The sequence below is a fragment of the Sylvia atricapilla genome, chromosome 13, assembly GCF_009819655.1.
Source record: "Sylvia atricapilla isolate bSylAtr1 chromosome 13, bSylAtr1.pri, whole genome shotgun sequence".
Classification (NCBI taxonomy): Eukaryota; Metazoa; Chordata; class Aves; order Passeriformes; family Sylviidae; genus Sylvia; species Sylvia atricapilla.
In genome coordinates, this window is record NC_089152.1 from 8,301,558 (window position 1) to 8,324,116 (window position 22,559).

The following is a 22,559-nucleotide window of genomic DNA, read 5'->3' on the forward strand; positions in this document are numbered from 1 at the left end:
CTCCTGGGAACTGGAAAGAAATACTCATGTCCCAATACTTGTTGAGTCTAAGAAGTTTGATGGGTTTTGTGTGATTAGTCATGATGCTGGAAGAATGGATGTAAAAATTTGAGCAACATTTTTCAAATGACCGTGGAAAGCAATTGTTTAGACCTTTACTGAATGTAAACAAGTGTTATTTTGAAAGTATACATCATTCTTTCAGTTTTACATGGAGCCATTCTGTTTTCTCCCACAATAAATGGTATAGATTGGTTTTATGTATATATATATCAGTGTCTTGACACACTGGTGTCTTGCTATGGGCCAGTGGCTTATAGGTCTGAGTTACTAATTCTCACTTGCTGTCTTTGTCAGTTTATGCCATTTTTAAATGTCCTGCATTGTATTTAAACCCTGAAAATACTATTTTAGAATGGGCCGTGACTGTATATGGTCTTTTAGCTGAGAATTTGGATAGGTTTCCTGTGCTGGATTTAAGACCAGGACACCTAAGTGTTTAAATGCCTGGATATTAATTTCTTAACTTCCATGTGATGCTAGGCCTAAGACTTGAGTGGCCAGATCAGGTATATGAGGTGAAGACAAGAAGAATACTCGAGTTAACTGGAATTTCTTTTAACTTATGAGTATGTGTATTAGAATTGCTGAAACTAAAGGAAGCCAACTAACGTATTTGTGTGCTATTAAATATTACATTTAGCCAGAAGCTGGCTTGTTGTAGAACAAGATAAAAGCTGAACACATAAGGCAACTTGGTTCCTGTTGCTGGATCACTGAGCAGCCATGTTTCTTGGGTACCCTCTGGCCCCCAACTTAGTTAGGAAAGATGTATTACCTGGGACCAGTTTTGCTGATTTATTCAACACAGGAGTGAAATGCTCAGCTCTCTCGCCACATGTATACAGTTCTAATGCAGGCTGTTTGTAGAAAGCAAATCTGCCCTAAAGGATAAACACACCACTTTGCTGGCACAGCTGTACAACTTCTGTATTCAGGCTACAGCAAATGTTTCTTGCCTGCATTCAAAGCCGTTGCTGGCAGGACCCGTGTTGTCCCCGCACAACGATTGGTTGTTCCAGCATTTCTTGTTCATAAAACCTTCTCCTGCACATGCTCCATCTGCACATCTTAAACACTGTGAATGTGTTGTGTGCTGTGGGATTTATGTGTCTGCTTCTTGTGCCAGGATGGAATATACATCTCTGATGTGAATGAGAGATTCTTAAAATCCACTGTAACCGTGTGTACAAAATGCAGGACCAAATTTTATCTCCCCTCTTTGAGACAAAGCACATCCGTGCCCTGCAGTCCACTGACTGCTGGTGGCAGTGCCCAGTGTGAGGTGGAATGGTGACCCTGCATCTGGTTCTGTTCAGGTTATTCTCTGTAAAATATTCCTGAGCCATAGGGAGGGCTGATGTCCACCCTGCAACCAGGAGCGTGGGCTTTGGATCCCATTTTTGGGTCCCCTCTGCCACAGGGAGAAGAACAATGTCATCCTGGATCGTGTCAGCCATACTCAAGAAGGGCCACCTGCCCTTGATTTTAGCTGTGAGGTTTGGCCTATAACTGGTTTTCTTGCAGTTTCTAGGAAAGGGGTGAGCTGAGGAGGTGTGATCAGCACAGGGGCGCTGTTGCAGGGCAGATTGGTGCTGAGGGCCAGCCCTCTCCTGCTGATACAAGGGCTCCTCAGGAGATAGTTGAGTGTCCTCCTGTGGTGTGGAGCTGCCTCTGGGTGGGGCGGATCATCTGCCCGGTGATGTTTACACTGTAATAAGGTTTTGTGAAAATAAGCAGTTAATTACACGTGACCTACAAAGGAATAAAAATAGTTGAGATCTGTTCTTGGTTTAAAATCCATTTAACAGAGGCATGAAACATGCCTGGGATTTTTAAACCTGCTTAATATATTATTTTTTTTTTTACCTTTAGAAGTATCAAGAACATTAAGTCTTTCTTCCCTGTTCTTGTTGGATCTCTCAGATGTGTCATAAGCTTCTCAGCCCTTAATTGAAGGGGTGGGGTGATATATTTTTAACAGATCCCTTCTTCCAAGTGTGTTTATAGGGCTTTTGAGCTAAACAGAGCTGAGCTAAAACAAAGCCTTGACAGTGCAAAAACTATTTCTCCTCAATCATATTGGAGTTTTTTTGCTCATTCTCCAGTTGTTGAAAGAAAATGGGGTTTTTTTCGTTTTAGAAGTAACTTTTTTGGCTATTAAATTATGCATTAAGAGATAAACTGAGTTAAATCCTAACCTGATCCATCTTCTGCTCCATTTAGATCAACTTAAGACAGTATTTTGAGTATTAGATAAATGAACAAACTCATTTGAGTATTTCCTAAAAATAGCTCCTTTTTAAGAAGCCGTTTTATTCAACCCACAGTTTTTCCTTTAACTTAATGCCTCAGCAGTCTTGCAGGAGCTCAGACTGTCTCTGTGCTGAAGACCACCCCTGCTCAGCTGTTCTGCCCTGCCAGGATGTATTTGTGTCACAGGACTCTACCCTTCAGGATATGGTATTTGTCAGTCTGAAATGTAATAATCCTGTATCTGGAGAACTAAACTATAAACAGTGTGGCTGGCCTGGCAGGCCCTGGCAGCCACCCCAGCAGTTAACTAGCCCAGGGTTTAAAGCAGCACTGCACCAGTGTGTCCTGTAATTCATGATGCTAATGCATCTTTATCTAATGTGAAGGATTAGGGAGGCAAATATAAACTTAATAATCAAATTGGAACAGGAGCTTAAGAGAGGTATTTCTGAGATGGAAGTGAGGTCTTTTGGGCTCATTGAAACATTTTGTATGGCATGGGTTTAAGCAAGGCGTGAAGTTTTACCATCACTTTAAATAAGGCAGGAGGCTGGATGGTTTTCATGTGTGTGCTGTGGAATATAACTGTGCTGATGAAAGCATAATTTTGCATGAGGAAGGCAGGTATTTTCCACTTAAGGTTTTTAAATTGGGGCGTGAGAACCACTGATTTTTCTGGCAAAAGTGTAGCATTTTGTACCTAAATTGGACATATTAGTGCATTTTATACAGAAGGCTATCTCTAATTTAGATTGCCAGAAGAAAACATTCAATGGTTGTGCTGGTTTCAAGGATGGGGTGGCAGAGGAGATATGAGACTGCAAAGGAGGATAAAATTGTTTCTCTACTACTCCCTGTATGAATTTTGTATGACTTTACATGTTTCTGTAAAATCAGATGCAGTCAAGTCTTTAATGCAGTACAATGTTGTCATGTACCAGAATGTTTCCTGTGCAATAGAGTGCCCTTGCATTGGGATCTGCATCATTATCAAGGTAGGGGCAAAAGAAGTGGTTATGAGTGTTAAACTGAAAGGTTTGGAGGTCACTCTCCTGGCTCAGCTCCTTCAGAATCAGGTAAGATGCTTATTAGGTAGTCTTAGTTGCCAAGACAGGAGAGTTTTCTAAGTGAATTTCACCAGACTTCTTGTGTTTTCTCGTGTTGGGATTATGTTATCCAGATATCATGCTAGTATGACGTGCTGTTGGATATTGGTGTCAAGTTCTTAAGTGATTTTGTGGGTATTAATTAGAATTAGTTATCAAATAAATGTTGTTCTCCAGATGAAAGGTGACAAGAAAAGTATTTTAGTGTTGTATGGTACCAAAATATTTGATTACAAACATATAAAGAAAGAGAAAAGAAGTTGTGGCTACATGGAAGGGCTTTGCTGAAATGCTTTTTAGGGAAAAGACTTCAGAATGGCTCAGTGGAATTGTTTTGAGTATCAGCATATTTTCATGGGGTTTGTTTAAAGTATCCTTGGAGAGGAGGAAGAGAGCATTAGTAACAATAGGTCAAGGTAAGTGTATTGTTAGTTACATAACAAACAAATTGTCAGCTGTGTGTGACAAACCATGCAAGGGCTAAGACTAGTGCTGAGATAAAGGAGTGTTTGATTTGTAGAATGGTCTGGTAGCTGGGCATGACTTTATTGCCTTCTTAATAAGTCCTGTCAAACTTGGTGCTTTGAGTGCATTTAAAAATGATTGTATACTTCTGTGTATGGCAGTGGAGTAATTGGCTTTAATTTTTTTTTCTTCCAGTATAACAAAAAAATCTAATTTCACACTTTGGTCACTTGGTTGATTTTGTTGTATTCCTGCATTTGCTTTTCTCTTACTTGATGTGTGTGAAACTTTTGGCTGTTGCCTCTGGTCTCTCTTTCTGCAGGAATCTTGTTATTCTGCAAAGTCATAATGTGACTGTGACCCATGGTCTTAAGTTTATACCTAGTCATTCTGTATATAAATAAATCCCTGATTAGTTGCTACCTACTTATCCTTCTGTCTTCAACCTCAGATCCCACACTACACAGTCAGAATGCTTGTTACATCAGTCTTCTCTGAATAATACCTGTGTCCTTGCTGCAGCTCTGACACCTTAATTTCTCAGACTGTCAAGGCCTGAAATGAAGAATTTATTGAAACTTTTTTGGATGGCCTGAAAGGTCAGCCTGATGAACTTAGACAGGGTGGCATATGCAGTGTAAAGCGTGCTTTGCAGCATTGCTGGGTTTCCTTGAGCAGCATCAAGTTTTACAATGGGACAGTTGCTTTTTGAAATCTAGGACTATGGATTAAAATTAATTCTTTGTTTAATGTAAGGGATACAAATATTCTCCAACAGTTGTGGGGGTTTTTGCCTTCACAAAAGAGGTGTGAGACAGAAGGGATTTCTGGGAGACAGTGTAAGGGCACTGGGCTTTTTTCCAAGAGGATGCTGTTCTTGTGGAATCAGCGTAGCTGAAGCTGCTGTGCCTGGGACTGCATCCTTAGGCTGAGCTAAAGGGCTTTGTTCTTGATGATAACTCTCCTGTTTCTGACTCGGTACAATATTAAAAAGGAAAATACTTTGTTCTTTTCCCCCTTCTTTCCTGATAGAAGCCCTGTTGGCCATAGTTTGTGAATGGAAGGGAATGAGCATCATGATAGAAAGCTACACATTGTTGACAGTTGAAGCTCAGTATCCTGTGAGCATATTTCTTTTCCCCCTTTTTACCCATTCTGAAGTGTGATACTGGCTTTAACATGCCAAGTGAAATAGTTGGTGATCTGGACTGCATTTTTCTACGTTTGTCTATTTTTCCTTTATATCATGAACCTTTATTTCTCTAGAAAGTGCTGTTACTTTGTCATGTGTCAATCTGTTCTCTGGCAGAATACAATCACTGTGGCAAGAGGATAAAAAGAGAAATTGGATCTGCTTAAGGAGTTACTGTTCAAAATGCTTCTAAAAATGTAAATTTCTGTTTATGTGGCTTGAGGAAAAAGGGGAAATCCTATGGCACTACTTTATAGCTTGGCCTTTTTGGTTACAAGTCCCTCCTGTAAAGCCATTTATGGCTTTATTTTTCTGTGTAGAATTGTAGGAAAAAAACTCTGTACAAAGGTAGCATAGTAATAAGTGGGGAGACAGCGGCATCCAGCCATGCTATTTTTAGGTGATTGTGTTCTTAACTTGCTGATCTAAGTGTTCTGGACAGTGAGTGGGGGAGACATTGTACTAGAAATGTGTGCTCACATAGCGGAATCTTGTCTGGAAACAGAATGAATAGCAGACTTGGTTATCAGGAGGGCAGTTCACAGAGTTGTAACTGGAGTATTTGTAGGTTAAAAGGATGCCCTGGTGATTAAAGCACAGTGTTTGCAATGCAGACTCTTACTCGAGAGCTGTCAGCTCTGGCTTTCTCCTCAGTTGAGAAACTGAAATATGTGCAGTCTGTTCTGTAAGGGCTTAGGGAAGAAGTGTAAAAAACTATTTTCTATTCCATGATGGCAGTGGGGGAAGAAATGCCAGTTGTCCTCAATCAAGTTGCTTCCAGTATTTTTTAAGCTTTTCTTAAGCAGTGACCTCTCCATCTGAGCAAGTGGTGTACTTTTGGAAACCTTCAGAAAGGAGTGTCTCATTGCAAATTTCTGGTTATTCCCTATCCTCTGGTCTGTTAACTTGACACTTCGATAGTTAAAGCTGACACAAGGCAACTCTTACTAATTCACGCTCTGACCTCCTGGTGATGGGTGCCTTGTTCCTTGCCTTAAGCTGTAAGTGAGGCTATACCTTAAATTTTAGTTCTGCTACTGACTTGGTAGGTTCACCTTCCTCCTGCAGTGCACTGTTAACTTTGACTCTTCTGGCACAGAGCTGCACCATAAACCAGATGCAAGAGCCAATCCAAGCTTTTGAAGAATGAATTCTTCAGGGTAGATCAGTTCCCATCCCAGCAATGCTGTCACAGAGGTGTCTAAAGCCCCACATCACCTGTATCATAAACCATTGCATTGGTTGCATGTGAATGGATATTGAATGCATGTGTATAGATTGCAGTTGCATGTTTACATGTTCCATTGTTTCAGGGAGGGTAAAGTGACAGCTGAGAGGAAACTAAAGAAAGATGTAAAATTCAGAGTGTGACCAGTTGGTCTGTTCATACCTTCAGTGAAACAACAGTACATTCAAGTGATGGATAAATACCAGTTGTCCAACAGGGCAGCTGCTGATCACCTGTGTAGTATTTTCCTATGCTTTGTGCAGGGTGATAAGTTTTAGTATGTAGACATCTACATAATACATATAATTTGTTTGGGATCATGTAAGGTGGCTTCCCCAGTGATTGAAATAATAATTAAGGGATAAAAAAAGCAGCAACCCCCCCACAATAGCACTGAGGTTAAAACAAAGTAATACCTTTGAGTCCCTTGACTAAATTTAAGTCTATTGCAAGAGATGAGGAATGCAGCTTTGCCTCAGGGAACATTGTACTTACACCTCTTCTGCTGAAAACTTGTCCTTACATACCCTTTTTCTTTGGTCAGGCTTTACCTTTAGGTTGAGTTCCCCCTCAAACCACAGTAAGGGTATTGTATAATTTGCACACTTAAATTAGACATAGTGCATAATTCTAAATAGAACTACACATCGCACGTGATAATCACAGTGTTCTTGGGAGTTAAGCTGAATTCAAGATGCCCTGAAACTATCAGCCAGAAATGATAGTTTTTTTTATTAATGCATAAGAACCCTTCTATTAGAGCAGGACTTCCTTTAGCATGAGGCCCACGTAGAACTGTGGCATTATGAGCTAATTAAAATTCTACATAGCGCTGTTTATGAAAACAAATTATAATGTGTTTTGTGCTTACTGTCAGTTCTCGGCAACAGGTGCTTTGTTAACAAGAAGCTGTCTATTTTGGGAACTTGTGTTAAAGCGGCTTTTATCTCTTCTGGGTTTGATATGCTTAAAATAAGTGAAACTTATGCTGTATTGAGAGAAGATTACTTATTCACTGAAGCTCAAAAGAAGCGATTACTGAATCTATATCTATTCTTTCAGTAATTATGAGGGTAATCTTGTAAGTGTTTGAATCCTTCTTACAGATTATTTCTCATCAGTGTGTAAAGGCAAACCTGTTTTAAGATACAGCACCGAAGATAGTTTATGGAGTTGCTCTCCTGCATCCCTTTTGGCCTGGTATTTTAAAGGAATTTAGAGAGTTCTAGAATCTCCTGATTCTAATTTTATACAACCTCTGATTCTGAAATGGCCAGCTTCAACATCTGATATCAGAGAAAGCAGAATGCAACCCTGTCTGGTCTGCTTCACAGTAGCTTTCTTACCTTTTGTAGAGCATTTTAAAAGAAGGCATTTCTGTAATCTGACAGATTTCAAGTAAACCTTAGATTTATGGGGCTGTGTAGAAATATGAAAGGCAACTCAGGGATTTCTTCAGCATCTGAATGCCAGAATACAGGTATAAGACAGCACAAACTCTAGAGGAAAGAAAAGGACACCTCAAGCAGTGTCTGTGATTTTTGTGGCTTGACACCAGTTCAGCCACACATGATGAAAACTGTGTGAGCTGATGTAGCCAACTGCTGATGAGCAATTACTGACATGATTTGATTTTTCTAATGGGTGTAACTTCTGAATTTTTATTCCTCTTGAGCAGAGATGCCAGAGCAGGTGCTCTAAAAGGGTGCTCTTTTAAAAGTAGCTGCACAAGTTCTGTTACAAGTGTGACTTCATCTGAGATTTCTGCGTCAGCCTTGTCTCAGATACAGCCATTTTCCAAAAATGGGCCTGCTCAGCCAGTCTGCCTCAAATCTTGGTTGAGCTGGGGAGGCTAAACTGAGTTTAGCCTGTTTGAAGGGGAGGACACTCTTCTCTAGCTTGTGTATGGACATGGAGTGCTTGGGCAGGACAACATGACCAGTGGGGTGGCTGGCCGGTGTCCTCTCTGTGTTCCTCAGATTCGCCCTTGAGCTTCTCCAGTCGTGCCTCCCCCAGGGATGCCAGATCAAAAACAGCTTCCTGAAACAAATGATACACTGTTTTCTTGTGTTCACTTTTCTTTGTAGCTCATTTAGAAATTGTCTTTACTATGTACTGAACAACAATAGCTACTGTGTTGCTCTCAGTGCTTTTAATGTTTAACTAGTTGTCTTCATTGGAGCTCGCTGTCACGGCTCAATGTAAACAAGCATGTCTAGCTCCAAGGGTTACTTGCTGTTTTTTCTCTTGAACCCAAGAAGTAATTTTTTTGTGTGTGTGTGGGGTTTGTTTTGTTGTTTTCACTTGCGTTCAGGTTGACCTCTCCAAAAAGGCAGCTCTGTCAGCTTAGATTTTCTCATAGTCGTCACTGGAGAGGCAGAAACTTGTGCCTCTTTCGAAAGCATTTCTGTGTTTCTCTGGACTGGAGTTTGCTGGATGAACTGGGCTTGCCTACAAATGTATTGTGCTATTGGGGAATAAGAGGTTTTTAAGTTTTTCCAAGTCAGAGGAAAAAATTGTTTCTTTGAATCTCAGGAAGTTTAGATGCTGTCATAACACAAGGATCTAATTCTAGTGGTGCTGCAGTGTTAGTCTAAAACAACTAGGAAGTCCCAATGTACAGGCTTAAATGTACAGTGACAGTCCTTGGCATCTTGACTTGTATTTTGCTGCTTTAGACTCAGATTGAAATGCATGATAAACAGGAGTGTTGAAGGCTTTATACAGAGTGCTGCACTTAATCTTTTAGGTGTCTTAGCAGTTAGCAGATGCTCCATGAAGTAGTGGTCATTCCTGCAAAAAACCCACCATCACACCAGTAGCTCTGTGTGGCAGCTTTCTGCAATTCCAACACAAATCCTTTTGTCTGTGCTCTTTGAAGTCCAAAATAAAAAAAAAAATGATTCTTCCTACTAGGTAATAAAACATACCTCTTGCACTGCTTGTTAATTATTGGGCTTTTTTAGAATTAGTCTTTGGTAGAGTAATGAAGTTCATGGAATTGGCCCTTTATTTGATGTGTTGACTTTACTAGAAAGTTTGGAAATTAAATATGAAAAGTTTGCTCATACTTGGTTTTGTTTGTAGGCTTCTGAATGGTCACTGCAAGCAATTAGATGCTTTTGAACGAGGTGAATGAGAGTCTGAGGTACCACTTTTACAGAAGTTAATCTTTGGGTCTGATAATCCGTGCTTTGCAAAGGTTAAGCGTGGTCACAAGTAGTAATTACAGTTTCAAAGTAACATCTATTAATAGTGTATGTAGAGACGAGCATGGAAAACTGAGTCCTTATTATCACTGATCTCCTTGATACCAGTATACAATCTGTGCATCTTTGTTCTTGCTTAGCAAGAGTGGAGAGGTTGTAGTGAAACGTTCTCTTGTTCCTCGTGTAACCTTGAGCACAAGAGCAGTCAGCTGTACTTAGCAGCATACAATGCTTTAACACTGGAGCCTTTGTCTATACCAGGTGTTCCTGGGTTTATGATATTCTGGCTCAGATTAGTTATAAAAGTTGCTAATGGTCTGTCCTTTCCTAAAACCTGAACTGTCCCTTTTCTGTCCATCTGCCTCTTCTGAGTTTGTACTTTCTCTTGTGTGTGTCTCTTTTCCACTAGTATGGTTCTTTCAGTCTTTCTGGCATCTTAGATCTGAGATACAGCTTTCTTAAGAGTCTAAATTTTATTTATATTTTAATTTTTGTATGGGAGGATTTAAACTTGCTAACTGTTTAAATTGGAGTGAAGAAAATACTTCTGTAACTCCTTCTGTCTTTTTGTAAAGTTTCTGCAAGGAGTGTCTAGTAGAAGGACTTGATTTTAGCCTAAATTAAGTATGTGCATGAAACAAAAATAAAAAGCTGTTCAACAGGAATAGACAGGAACATAGTAGATATTAAATGACTTGTCAAATGAGTTAAAAGAACATCTTAAGTAAGTCTTTGGTCACTAGCGTGAGTATTTTGTTTTTGTTCTGAAGTCATATAAATTCTACTTCAAATTGCAATTTAAAACTTTGCTTTGTTTGAGCAGGAGGAAAACTGAAGGCTCAGTGGAATGAGTGGAAAGCTTTAAAATGTATGGATTCTCTTGGTGCTGAGGAGGTTGGAACTCCCGTGTTTTGAAAAATGCAGCAGCTGTGTGTTCTGCTGCTACAGGAACAAAGAGGTCGCTGCCCTTACAGATCTGCTTGCATAGCTGGTCCTTAACCATATTCACTTTTTTAACTCAAAGCATTCTGATGAAACTGGGTCAGAGTGTAACTACACATGTAGCTGTGCTGGCAAATGTGAACCAGCTGCAGTGCTTTAGCAGGGGTGAGCTGTAAGATGAAATGACATGTCTGACTGCAACCAGCAAGCTGGGCTGAGCTGTAATGACTGAGGCCCCTATTCAAATCTGCCAGTTCTTCTTGGCTCCATAGCAAGTTGCTGGGACATGATAATGCCTTAAAGCAGCTACAAATGACTGCTCAATGAATGTAAATTGGAGCCTTTTGGGAGACAGCAATGGAGTAAAAAAAACCCAAAAAAACAGGGCTGTTCTGTAACTTGCTGTTAATTTGTGAGTCTGGTGCTTCATATGAGTAGTGTCCTGCTTCCAGCAGGACACCTGAGCAACAAATACAAATATGAACTGGTATCCTCCATCACAGCCAGTGCTTTGGGAGCTTCTGCAGCAAGATTCAACAGAACTTTGCTCTTGTGCTTTTATTTGCCCTTTGTTTTGATAAGCCTGTAGAGAAATGCATTTCCTATTTATTGCTTTTCGTAGCAGCATGCTTTTTTCATATGGTGGTACAGGTGGTATTGGGTGTCTGTGCCAGTACGTGCTACAAAGTAAAGTGTATTTTTGTGTGCCCAACTTTGTGTCTTGTTTGTGCCTGGAATGAAGCTTTGTATATTTAAGCAGCACACACTACCACTTTAGTTTCTTTCTTGCTTCATTAGCACAAAGGGAAAGTGACCATTAGTGTTGATGCTACTTCAGTCAGTGCTGAACTGCTTCATTATAAAGGTGATTGTGATAGAGGGTGGAATATTTTATTCACTTATTGAAATTGGATTTATCGTTTGAGGTGAGTGTCAGTGAAACTGTCAGTGTGCTGATTTTGACAGTGAAGAGTAGCTCACACTCAGTAGTGTGCTTTCTCTTTGAGCAGCAGTTTTGAAGCTGGCATCAGAACGGTTCAAACTGTGTCTGCTGTGCTGCTGAGGCACAATGCTGTTTGGGTGGTCTCAGCATTAGCTTTTGAGAGGGATCCTTCCCCTACTAGTCACAGATTCTAGGAGTGTTTGCAGAACACAAGACTGTACTGCAGGATGTGAGGATCTGCTTGTTCTCCTTACCACAACTAGAAGTGCGGGTAACTGGTATTCAAGAGACCTTTTTCTTTGGGGAAGACATATGAAGAGAAAGCTGGCTTCTGTGCCAGATTTTTTTTTTTCCCTTGTCTAGAATGGAGCAGGGAGGAGGGTGGTGAAAGAGATTATTCTTAAACCTTGTGTGTTTAATCCTGCTAAATGCTGCTCTCTCTGATCTTACTGATTAACATTTGAAGCCTATAAAGCTAGGGTATCAGTTATTTGAAACTAGTGGCATATAAACATTTTAATTAAAAGGAAAAGAGGAAAGGGGGGTGGAGAGGAAGACCAGTATCACAGTGCCTGCTCTGTGGGGAAGAGATGTCCACAAGTATTTTGTTACTTGCTTTACAGAGTATTGGAAGATGTCTCTTTCTCCAGAGAACTTGATGTCCAGAAGATTTGCTCTGCTTTAGTGTTTCTACAGCTTCAACTCTGTACATTTTATAGGCATGTTCTTTGCATATTTTTTGCTTAGTACTGAGAGGAATTTATTCTGAGGATATGCTATGGTGAGGGAGGAAAGGTAGGTAGGACCTGTAGCAGCAGCAGCAGTAAGAGGGCATTATTAAGTGAATGAAGTTCTGTATTTCAGGAGTGACAGGAACAGGTAGACTGTGAGCACCTCTGTTTGTGGGAAAAGGAGGACTAAGCCTGCAGAGCTGTGTGCTGCCATGCTTCCAGTGGCAATAAATGTCTTTAAGAAAACAGAGAAAATTTCAACTAAAGTTTAGCAAATTTTAGCTAATGCAGAAAGAGTGTTTATTCCATACTCTTCAATGAAGTAGATGTTCTGGGGTTGCACTGAGAGGAGTTATTGAAGCTTTTGCACTTCCCTCTAGTCTGCTCCTTCTCATTAGTGCTTGTACAACTGGTTATACAACTATATCGTAAAGCAAAGCAGGGAATGTGCTTAAAATATTGTAAAGAGCTCTGTTGTTTTGGGTTTTTTCCTTTAAATCAATTCTGCATTCAGAATAACCTTCAAAATTCATAGCATTACCCAGTGAATGCTATGCAGGCACAGCTCTGGAGGAACAGGCAGAGCCCAGAGGCATTTCCAGGAGCTTGACAAGCTCCACGTTTGTTTTGTGACACCTCAAACTGAGGGGGACATGTATGTAGTCATGTTGATCCCAAGAGCTTGTTGTCATTTCAGCTATGAAGGTGCTTCAGGTGTCATACCGAAGTCAAGCTAGGGGAGACCATTTTTGAAATTATGGATAGTGTATGCACTTGGGATTTATTTTACAGTAGGCTTGATGCTCAGCAAGGGCTTGCTGCCCCTAAAAAGTGTCCTATTTTTAGCCATGTCACTTCCTGTGCAGTGTATGTAATTTCTCTGGAGCTGATCTTCTATCAGCAAGCTCTCCAGTGCACCAGAACAAATATTTGTGTTGTTTCCGTGAGATGACTGAGCTGATGTGGCTGCAGGCAGGGTCAGGGGGACAGCAGTGGCCAGAGCTGTGGGAGCAGGCTCGCCCCTCTGCCAAAGCCATTTCAGCAGTGACTGCCCACCTCTACTGCTTTATGGGATCTTTGGGCTCGGTGATACTGCGGGTCTTCTGCGTGTGAGGATTTACGGACAGTTTTGAAACAAAAATCATCTGAAGCTGAGCCAAGAACTGGGCTGATGGGAGGTCCTTCCCTCCCCCAAAAACATCTGTTCAGTGGTCTCTCGCTGCTCGTGTTTGCGCTGTGCTGGTGGCTGTTTGCCTGGGGCAGCAGGAGGAGCCGTCCCTCGGCAGCGCAGGGGCAGGAACTGGGAACTGGTTACAAGAGACTTCAGTCTCTTTCCTTCTGTTTCCAATGCCTGGTTGTGGCTAGTGATTATCTTTATTCTTTAAGTCTTCCCTGCTGCTGAAACAGGCATTTCCACACGTGTCTGCAGCTAGACCCTCTCTCCTGCTCAGACAGCACAGGCGTGACAAATGAGCTCAGAAACCAATCTGTGTTGAAACTAATTGGCAGAAGGTGGAGTGGTTGATTTTTTTTTTTTTTTCAAGTTTGATCATTTCCTTGTTTCATTTTGGTGTCTGTGAGCACTGAAAAGGAGGACTGAGCATGGGAGAGCTTATTATACTGGTTTGGCATTCTGTGGCTTTAGGTTCAAATAGATGAGTTCAGCCATCCCAGGAGCTTACAGGCTGCTAAAACATGTGTTGTCTCTCCTGGTCACATGTCCTCCTTCACATGAATTCCAGAGGCTCTCCTGTGTTGGACTTCATACTTGTGTTTTTGCATGTGAACTGACTGAGCTCGCTGAACTGTCAGAAAACTTTGAGTTGGTGATGGTCCTTTCTTTTCCTGTGGGTTTTTTTTTGGTAGCTCACAGCAGTAGTTGTGTGAGTGAGGGAGATTGTACCCAGTTGTCTCCTTCATATCCAACATGTTGGCTGTTGTCTTGGTGCAAGTTTTCCTTTGACTTCATAACATTGCATCAGGTTGATCCTATCTCTTATTCATTGTATTTGTCAAATATTAGCAACCAATGAAAGATCTTCCGCTTCCTGTGGCCCTTATTAAAACTCTTCAGAAGAATCTCTGGCACTTCCCCTTGGAGATTGAAGTATTCTGGAGCCTCATGCCAGTGGCTTGTGCTTTGACTGGTGACAGGATCCACTTGTTAATGAACTTGGGAACTGGCTTAGCTGGAACTCAGGCCAGCTTTTCTTGTTTTTCGTCTGGGCATCTTTGGGCACCTTTCAGTTTGTTTATTGAATTGGAGCAGAACTTTTTTTTTTTACATTCATGTTAGAGGGTGTTATTCTGTGTTTGTGTTAGCACTTGTCCCTTCAGCAGCCTTGTGTTGGGGAGTATTAGCAGTGGCTGGTGCAGTTATTGAGTTCCTGTGTGCTGCTTGAAGCTAATATTGAACAGAAAGAAAATCATGGTACAATCTGGAAATTAGTGTAGGGTTCTTTCATATACTGCTGCCTAAAGTTAAAAGGATTAATACTTGTATTGTGACATTGAATCTGTATTAGCTCTTGAAATACTCAGTCGAAAGTGTTTTTAATTAGTCTTTCAATCTTAAATATTCTATGCCAAAAGTGACTTGCGTAAGGTTTCAGCTTTAAATTGGTTCTGGTTGCCAAAGCACAGCAAACTCATATTCATTTGTGCTCCCCTGAAATGGCTTCTCTGAAATGTTGGGCCCAGCATAAGAATTAAATTCCACATGCACTACTTACAGTTTCATTCTGAAAGACTGTCTGGAGAAAAGCGGGAATGAAAGTGCTCTTTCAGCTACAAGTACAGTACTTCAGCAAAAATCAAATTTAGCTGTCGTGTGAGGTCAATGGGGGCTTTGTATGTCAAAAGCAAGTGCTTTTCTGTTGGGGTGGGGGAGTGTGGTCAACAGCTGAAATAAGCTTAATTGCAGGTTGAAGCTGAAAAAGATACTATCAGATTTTGTCTTCCTGCCTGTACATCTTCCTTGTCTTACATCTTGAATACTTCCTCATCTGTAGAGTACCTTACTGCTGTGAGCAGAAGACTTGACTTGTTTCTGTGTTGCTGTTGGCTTTGCAACCCAGAGGTTTGCTCTTGGTATCAATTTCATATTTTGGGGAAATAAAAACAAAATGGAGTGGATGTGGGTGTGAGAGGAGATGAGATTTCTTTGGGAACAAAATAATGGAAAGTTGTTTGTGTTTGGCTTCAAGTACGTCTTATGTAAAAGGAATTATTTTTTACTGTGGTACTTCTCACTGTGGTTTAATCTAGTTTTATAACATGGCAATTGGTGAAGCATTCAAGTATCTTGAAATCCCTTTCCCTCTGGATTTTTTTCTTTTTGTTTGAAATGTATACTGATGTTACTTGCAAGAATGATTTTATTTGTTCAGTAACATTGCTTATCTTTGGCTTGACTTGCAAGAATTAAAATTACCTACACTTCAGCTTGCTTCTTAACCAGGAAATGGTAGACCTAAGTTGATCATGAATTAAATATAAATAGTTGATACTTTGATATACCTAGTTTCTTAATGAGAAGCTATTTTTTCTCTCAGAATTGGGGAAAAAAAAAAAGGTGCAGTTATATATTTATGGAGGGAGGAAAAATGGAAAATTAATTTTATCTCATGAAATTACATGTCAAAAATGATTTGCAAATTGGACCACTTGGTAATAGTTAGGAGCCTCAGACCACTGATGGAAATTGTCATTTGTTGTAATACCTTGCAAGTATCTGTTAACTTGATTAATACAAGCCAGAGAAAAGAAGATACAGTTTTTATGCAAACCAAATTTAAGGGTGTTAAATAATGCAGCAACTTATATATCATATATCTTCTAATTCATATATCTTTTCTAATTTTTATTATATTTCCACACAGAATTTATAAATAGGAGGTTGTGTACATGTCTAATACTTTTGACTGTAAGGGTGATTTCTCGTAGTGTGTGAAAAAATCATACTGTGGGGTTTGTGGTGAGCAGTTGTGGTCTTTCACTAATGATGCAGTGACTAAACAGTGACATGTGAATTCATGTGACTGTTGTTAATTATAAGTACGAGGCAGCGAGTAAGCCTTGTTACCATTGTCTCTTATTTTACAATTCTCATGCACAGTGTCAGGTGTTCAGGTTTCAGTGTGTGTCCCCTTCCCCTACTCCCCTTACCTGACTGCCAGAAGCAATAATACTTCCAATATTTGCTAAAATTACTTTTCCTTGTGGGATATATATTGAAAATAAATTGGTGGGGCTGGGAGGGTGGGTTCTGCAAAGCCTACACATTACTGTATTTGTGTTGTTGGGCAGACTTTATAGACTTTTTGGGAAAGGGCACCAAGTTACCCACAAGGCATTTTTTCTGGAAGGTCGTTTTGCTGAGCTGCAGGAAATTCCAGATTTTCAAATGTCAGCTGTAAAAAAAGGGTTTTCTCAGGCCTCTAAATGCTGGGTTGTGTGTATCAATTTCAGGTTTATAGAAGAAGGGAGAATGGCTCAAGAAACCAACCGTAGCCAAGTGCCTATGCTGTGTTCCACTGGCTGCGGGTTTTACGGGAATCCTCGCACGAATGGCATGTGTTCAGTGTGCTACAAAGAACACCTGCAAAGGCAGAACAGTAATGGTAGAATCAGCCCTCCTGGTAAGTAACCCCCACACACTGTTTGTGAACAGCTCAACTTGACACAAAGGGGCAGCAGCTTCCTGGCTGTGTCCAGATACTGATAGTTGGAGCATTAGTGCAAACCATTTCATTCCAGCATCTTGCCTTATGGAATGAGCTTGGATGGAATGCTCATAATGTAATTGTGTTGCCACTGATCTGCTCAGAAGTAGACTCTCACTAATACCTTTTGTATTCATTTGAGTGTTCCTGATTTGAAATTATAAAAATGCGGGAAAAACACTGCAGCAGTGTATTTTTGCTGAAATTACTGACAGAGATAGGATTGAGCTTGGGGAATGTTTGTGAAAAGCATTTTAAGTACAGGTATTTCATCTCTGCGGCCTCATGCTGAAGGATTAACCTGTAAACACTTGATAGTGGTGCCTTTTCCTTTTAAAGGCTTCAGGGGCTTTGGTGTACATCTTTCCAAAACTGCCCCTGAAGGCCTTCAAATAAAGATCTGCTGTTTTATTACCTCCTTACTAAAGTTATCTTGAGTTTCATTTCCAGGTTAGGAAAAGGCAACAATAGTTTCTGCTTATTTTCACATACTTTCTGTTCTTTTTGGCCGAGTGCCCTGTGTACTGTTGCCTTTCCTTTTAAATTAAAGCAATAGTTTCTGTTGAATCTGGGGATCTGAGTTTTACACCTTCAAAATGCATCTGGAGTTGGCATTAGGATGCTCTTCTGGTGTTCTCACAGATCCATCTTGGTTTTTTAAACAAAACACCAGCTTCTCATGTCAGAGTACAGCAGTTCATGCTGTGAAAGCTGCTTGCAGATGCTTTAATTAGCAAAAAATAGTGACTGTTTTAGAACTCCAGTTTCAAAATTTTCTGCAGTGTAAGTTCTGGGGGCCTGGGGCTGGAATGAGATCAAAATATGGCCAAACATAATTTTTTTTTTTTTTAATTACATATCATTGTGGTGTAGGCAGAGATTCAATTACTTTCCTGACTGCTGTTTTAGGGGTGGAAGAGTAAATGTGCTGTGTAACTTTTGTAATCCCGGGAAGCAGCATAACACATTTTCTCTGGGTGTGTCTTGCAGCAGCCTCTGTCAGTAGTATCACCGAGTCCTTACCGGTCCAGTGCACAGAGGGCAGTGCCCAGGAAACTCAGTCCACTTTAGATTCTACATCGACTCCATCTATGCAGCCAAGGTAAGGTGCTTCTGTGTGCTCTGTGTCTTTACAGAAAAATCTGTGTCAAAATGATTGAATGAAATGTCCTGATCCTGCATAATTAAATGCTGGAATGAGGATTAGGGAAAGGTGTAAGATTTCAATGCTAACTTTAAAGCATGGGATCTCAGGGTGAATGCTAGCAGATCTCTGTGCTTCATCTGGCATTCAAATGGAAATTTGCCTTTAGAATTTAGCCTCAAATAGAAGGTGTCAGCTTCTGTTCTGTAGAGATTTGTCTGGCTGTTCTGCTTCCACAACTTGAAGTTGTACATTTACAAAAGGAGAACTCTTTTCATCCTAGAAATCTGAGGATTTTGTAAAATGGCAGGGAGCTGTTTACTAGAGCTCTCATAAATAAATGTATGATAATGTGTTAACAAGCCTTGCTTTGGAAGGATTGGAGAGTGCTAGAACAGGGTAAAAACACGAGTCTTGGTACAAGTTGTGCCACTGAACTGATCTTATTAAACAAGTAATTTCCATCTGGATTATTCAAGGATACATAATGTCCTCTTGTAAATCACTCAGACTTACTAAGTGTTCTCCATTTGTAAAAGTTAAATATTTGTTTATATTTAGTGGCTCCATTTCAGTTTAGAGTGACACAACCAACAGCAACTTAAGTGCTTTGGAAATTTTTTGAGTGAAAAGTGTTAGTGTGTTATATCCTGTGGAAGCTAAACTTGCAGTAATACTCATTTCAACTTTTCTTTAAAAAAATGAATGTAGTAGATCACAGGCTGAGGGTGATTTCATCAGTTACTGCTGACTGATTCTGCTCAGACTGTTTTCTGCTCCCTAGCTTTTTATAGGAGGTGTTATCTCATGCTTGGATCCTGCATATGAACTGAGAGCTAGGTGCCATGCTTGATGCTATATTTAGTCTTTCCATTCTGAGGTTTCTAGTTGGGGTAGAAAATACATCTTACCCTGAAAAAACTCTTCTGGTGTGTGTAAAAAAAAAAAAAAAGTTCATCCTGGTCAGTGCACAGATGTGAACCAATTACAGTGCCTTGCCTTTGTTCTCTCACAACTTCAATAAAACCATGAAAGAGTGGAAATACCTCACTGATTACTGGCTGCAGGAGAAATGAGTGGATGGTTGCTCTTGGACTCGTACTTCAAAAAAAATCAGTGTCACTTGCTTGGTTTTTTTTTCTTTTTTTCCAAAATAAAAAAGCTGGAATTCAACTTCAGTCTCTGGAAATACCTCAGACTTACTATACTCTGAGGACAGATAAAATTAATTGACAATGCCCTTTTGTAGGTGGCCAGATGGGCAGTTCAAGACCTACATCCAGTTCTTGGCAATTAAAATTGCAACTCCAGTGCTCTGGTTGTGCTATGGAGTGCTGGTTCATGGGCTGCTGGGTTTTATCTTCAGAGTGAATCCCTCAGTGGAATGGAAGAAGAAAAAATGCAAATGAGATAGTGCTACCTCTTGCTTGGGTCTTGAGCTCTGTCTTGTTCCATAGGAGAGCTGCTGGATGAGCAGCTTGGCTGGGAGTGATGGCTAGTGTTGAATTGCTGTCTCTCAGCTGCTCAGGGTGTTCGCTGGTGAGTGTTCAGCCGTGCTGTGGTTTAGCAGTATGGCTAAAGGGTTGGGAAGTTTGGCCTGCACCACTTTACACTGTGAAAATCCAAGGGGTTCTGTGTGCAGCTGCTGCAGCTTTATTACTGGAAACATTGACATGCTGCAATTTTCTTGTTCATATCACCAGAACACTGAAACTATCTCCTCTACAATTATCTTGCTGACTTATGTTATAAAGATCCTTGCATATTGAATGTTGCATAGTTGCTTCTGTGTGGAATGATGGTATGCCAAATCACCCAAAATATTTTTTCCTGTTTTTTTATAGTGGAACTGTTTTGTTGCATTTAGTATGAATTAAAAATGTTTACCTTTTGTGTCAGTTCAGATTGTGGCAGTTTTAAGTGGTTACAGAAACAACTTCAGAGTGAAAAGTTCTGGCATACCTTTACATCAAGAGGTGACCTAACTTATCTCTTACAGGAAAAGAATGTGAAAATGCATCATAAAAATCATAACTTTCTTCTTTTGCCCCTCAGCCCTGTGTCAAGTCAGTCACTTTTAACAGAATCCGTAGCATCATCCCAACCGGATAGTACGGCTGTGGACAAAACAGTACCTGAGACAGAAGGGTTGCAAGGTTGGTGCCTAGTTTTCAGTGACAGAACTTATGAATACTGGTTTTTAGACTTTGACTGTTCTTAATGCACTCCAGTTCAAGACATGCCTGATCCTCAAACCAAATATTCTGTGAAATCAGAAGGCAAAATAAGGATAAAGTTTCTTTTCTTAAACGGCAAGTCAAGCTGAAACCCTATGTTTAATTGGTGATGTCAGTGTCTGCCATAAACAAGTGTTAATTGGTGTTGGAAATGCACATCATAAATCAACATGCTGTTCTGTCTCTATGCCGTGGCTATTACATCTAAGTAGAGTTTTGAGTATCTGTTACTTCTCAGAGTAACCATTTAGAGCGCATATTAGAAGTTTATGAGCACATCTGTGGTAGAGGGTGTTTGGCATAGCCATTGCAAGAGCAGGGTCAGCGTCTTTTATAAACAGGAAACACCTATAAAAGAACCTTTCACCTATGAACAGTAGTGGGGTAAGATTTTAAACTACTGAATTTACTTTATCAAGTATAAAATTACCAAACCACAGGCTCTGTTTGCTTGGAGGACAATGGCTGAGTGGTTTAACTGTATTGTCCTAAAATCCTTCTTGCTGGTGCAATGTAAAGTTTCTTTTCAGTTTTTTCTTGTTTTCTGTGTGCAGACTTTCAGAGCTTAAGACTTAAAAAAAATTGATAGTATTTCTTAGGAAATGAAAAAATGTCAGATAATATACAGGATGTACTCAGACTGGTAACCTATAAGCATTATAGAATGTATTTAAAGGTAAGTCAGTAAGTATTCTGCCTTCTGCTTAGACAGTTTAGGTTTTACTGGGGGAGATTATTTTTCTGTGGACTAGTCTAAACATAGAAATGAGGGATCTTTACAGATACAACTTGTAATTCCACTTAAAGCATTCTAAATATTAGTTGTTCGACTGTATCTCTGGTATCAAAGTTTTGCTTCTGGGATGCTTTTCTAAACCTGACCTGTTTCTTTCTGTAGGATGGGATATGAGAGTCGTAAATCAGCTACTGTGCTCAGTAAGGTCATCTCCTTGGTTAATAAACTTGGGAGAAAAGCTTTCAATTCCATTTTTTTACCACTTTTACTAACCTTTGAGGTGTCAGTTAGAAACATGTTTAGTCTTGAAAACATACATTCCAGAGATACGCTCTAATGCCTGTTAGGAAGTTTGTGTTCTGGAGCTGAGAGCTCTTGTCTGTTTTGACAGTACATCCACTGGCTTTTCACTGGGAGGCAGAGGGAGTACTTTACTTTGTTGACCCTGGCACTGTGAGGTGACTTGGGCCTGTGAAAAGACTTTTCCCAGCAAGTTTTCAGAGGCATGTCTCTCTTCTTACTCATCTGGATAAATTTGTGCTGCTTATAATTTCCATCTCTATAAGCTCATTCTCCTTATGAGAAGATTAGAGGTTTCTCAAGCAAAAGTTTTGAATTTAGGGATGCATCTGTGCTTTGCAGCATGTTTTTCAAGGATCAGTGTATATCAGGTGTTTAGATTACTCAGCTGTGTCCTCTGTCCTTTTCTTTGTACACTCGTTTCTAAACTAAGACCATCACCAGCATGTAGTTGCAGTTCTAAATTACCATCCCTATTTATAACTCCCTGGCAAGGTCAGCCTTATTTCCTTAAGAGTTCCTTCTGTCTTGTCCCTTAACTGCAAATCATAGGGAATGTAGTATTTCCAGTTTTAAAGCAGTTTGATTTGAAAATATAAGTTTGGAAGGAAAGCAGCTTAGAATGGACGCTGAGAGGGATTTCATTGAATTGCTGTCACAGTTGTGCATCCTGAAGTTTCCTTTTTTGGAATTTGAATTTTAGGTTGCTAACAAGCGTGTAGTACTAACATGTGAATCCAAGTGGTTTCTTTAATATTACCTAAGTTTCTAACATGTAGAAAGAGAGAAGGTCACAGCAATGTGCTAGTTGGTCCCAGAGTGAAGTGCATCTATTAGTACTTCTGTTGATGCAGAGAACAGGAGAAATAATGTCAGTATTTATTTTGATAAAATCTTGCCTTGTGGGAATGTGTGTTCTGGGGTGAATTGTTCTCTGCTGCTGTTGTAAGTTAATGTATTGTGTTCAGCTGAGGTCCCCTTAACTTGCCATTTAACAAAAATTACCAGGCTACAACAACATTGAATGAAAGACTGGGTGAATAATTAAGCTTTCTTAGATTACTATTATTACTTTTCTAAAGCAGACAGATAAATGAGACTTGGGCTGTGTGCAACACAGTCCTTGCTGTTTGCAGTCAAGCTAAAACTACAAGGGATAAAATTCCCAAAGAACAGTTCACATTTGTCTTTGTTGGATTTATGCATTGCAGAAGAAATAGAGGAAAACTCTAGAATATGTTATTAAGTGTAGGCTTTAAAGTTAGTGTTTGTATGATGATGCATGT

At 40.0% G+C, this 22,559-nt stretch overlaps 1 protein-coding gene across 7 annotated transcripts in view; it reads left to right on the forward strand.

Annotated features, from left to right (window-relative positions):
• ZFAND6 (zinc finger AN1-type containing 6) overlaps positions 1 to 22,559 on the forward strand; it is a 36,256-nt gene that overhangs the window by 8,215 nt on the left and 5,482 nt on the right. For 6 of the 7 annotated variants that reach the window (XM_066328327.1, XM_066328330.1, XM_066328328.1 and 3 more), the window contains 3 exons: positions 16,603 to 16,772; positions 17,847 to 17,958; positions 20,056 to 20,156. In XM_066328327.1, coding sequence (XP_066184424.1) covers positions 16,622 to 16,772; positions 17,847 to 17,958; positions 20,056 to 20,156 — 364 coding nt within the window. In that variant the 5' untranslated portion in view covers positions 16,603 to 16,621. The remainder of the gene's footprint in view (positions 1 to 16,602; positions 16,773 to 17,846; positions 17,959 to 20,055; positions 20,157 to 22,559) is intronic. The other variant, XM_066328325.1, reaches the window with a different exon arrangement.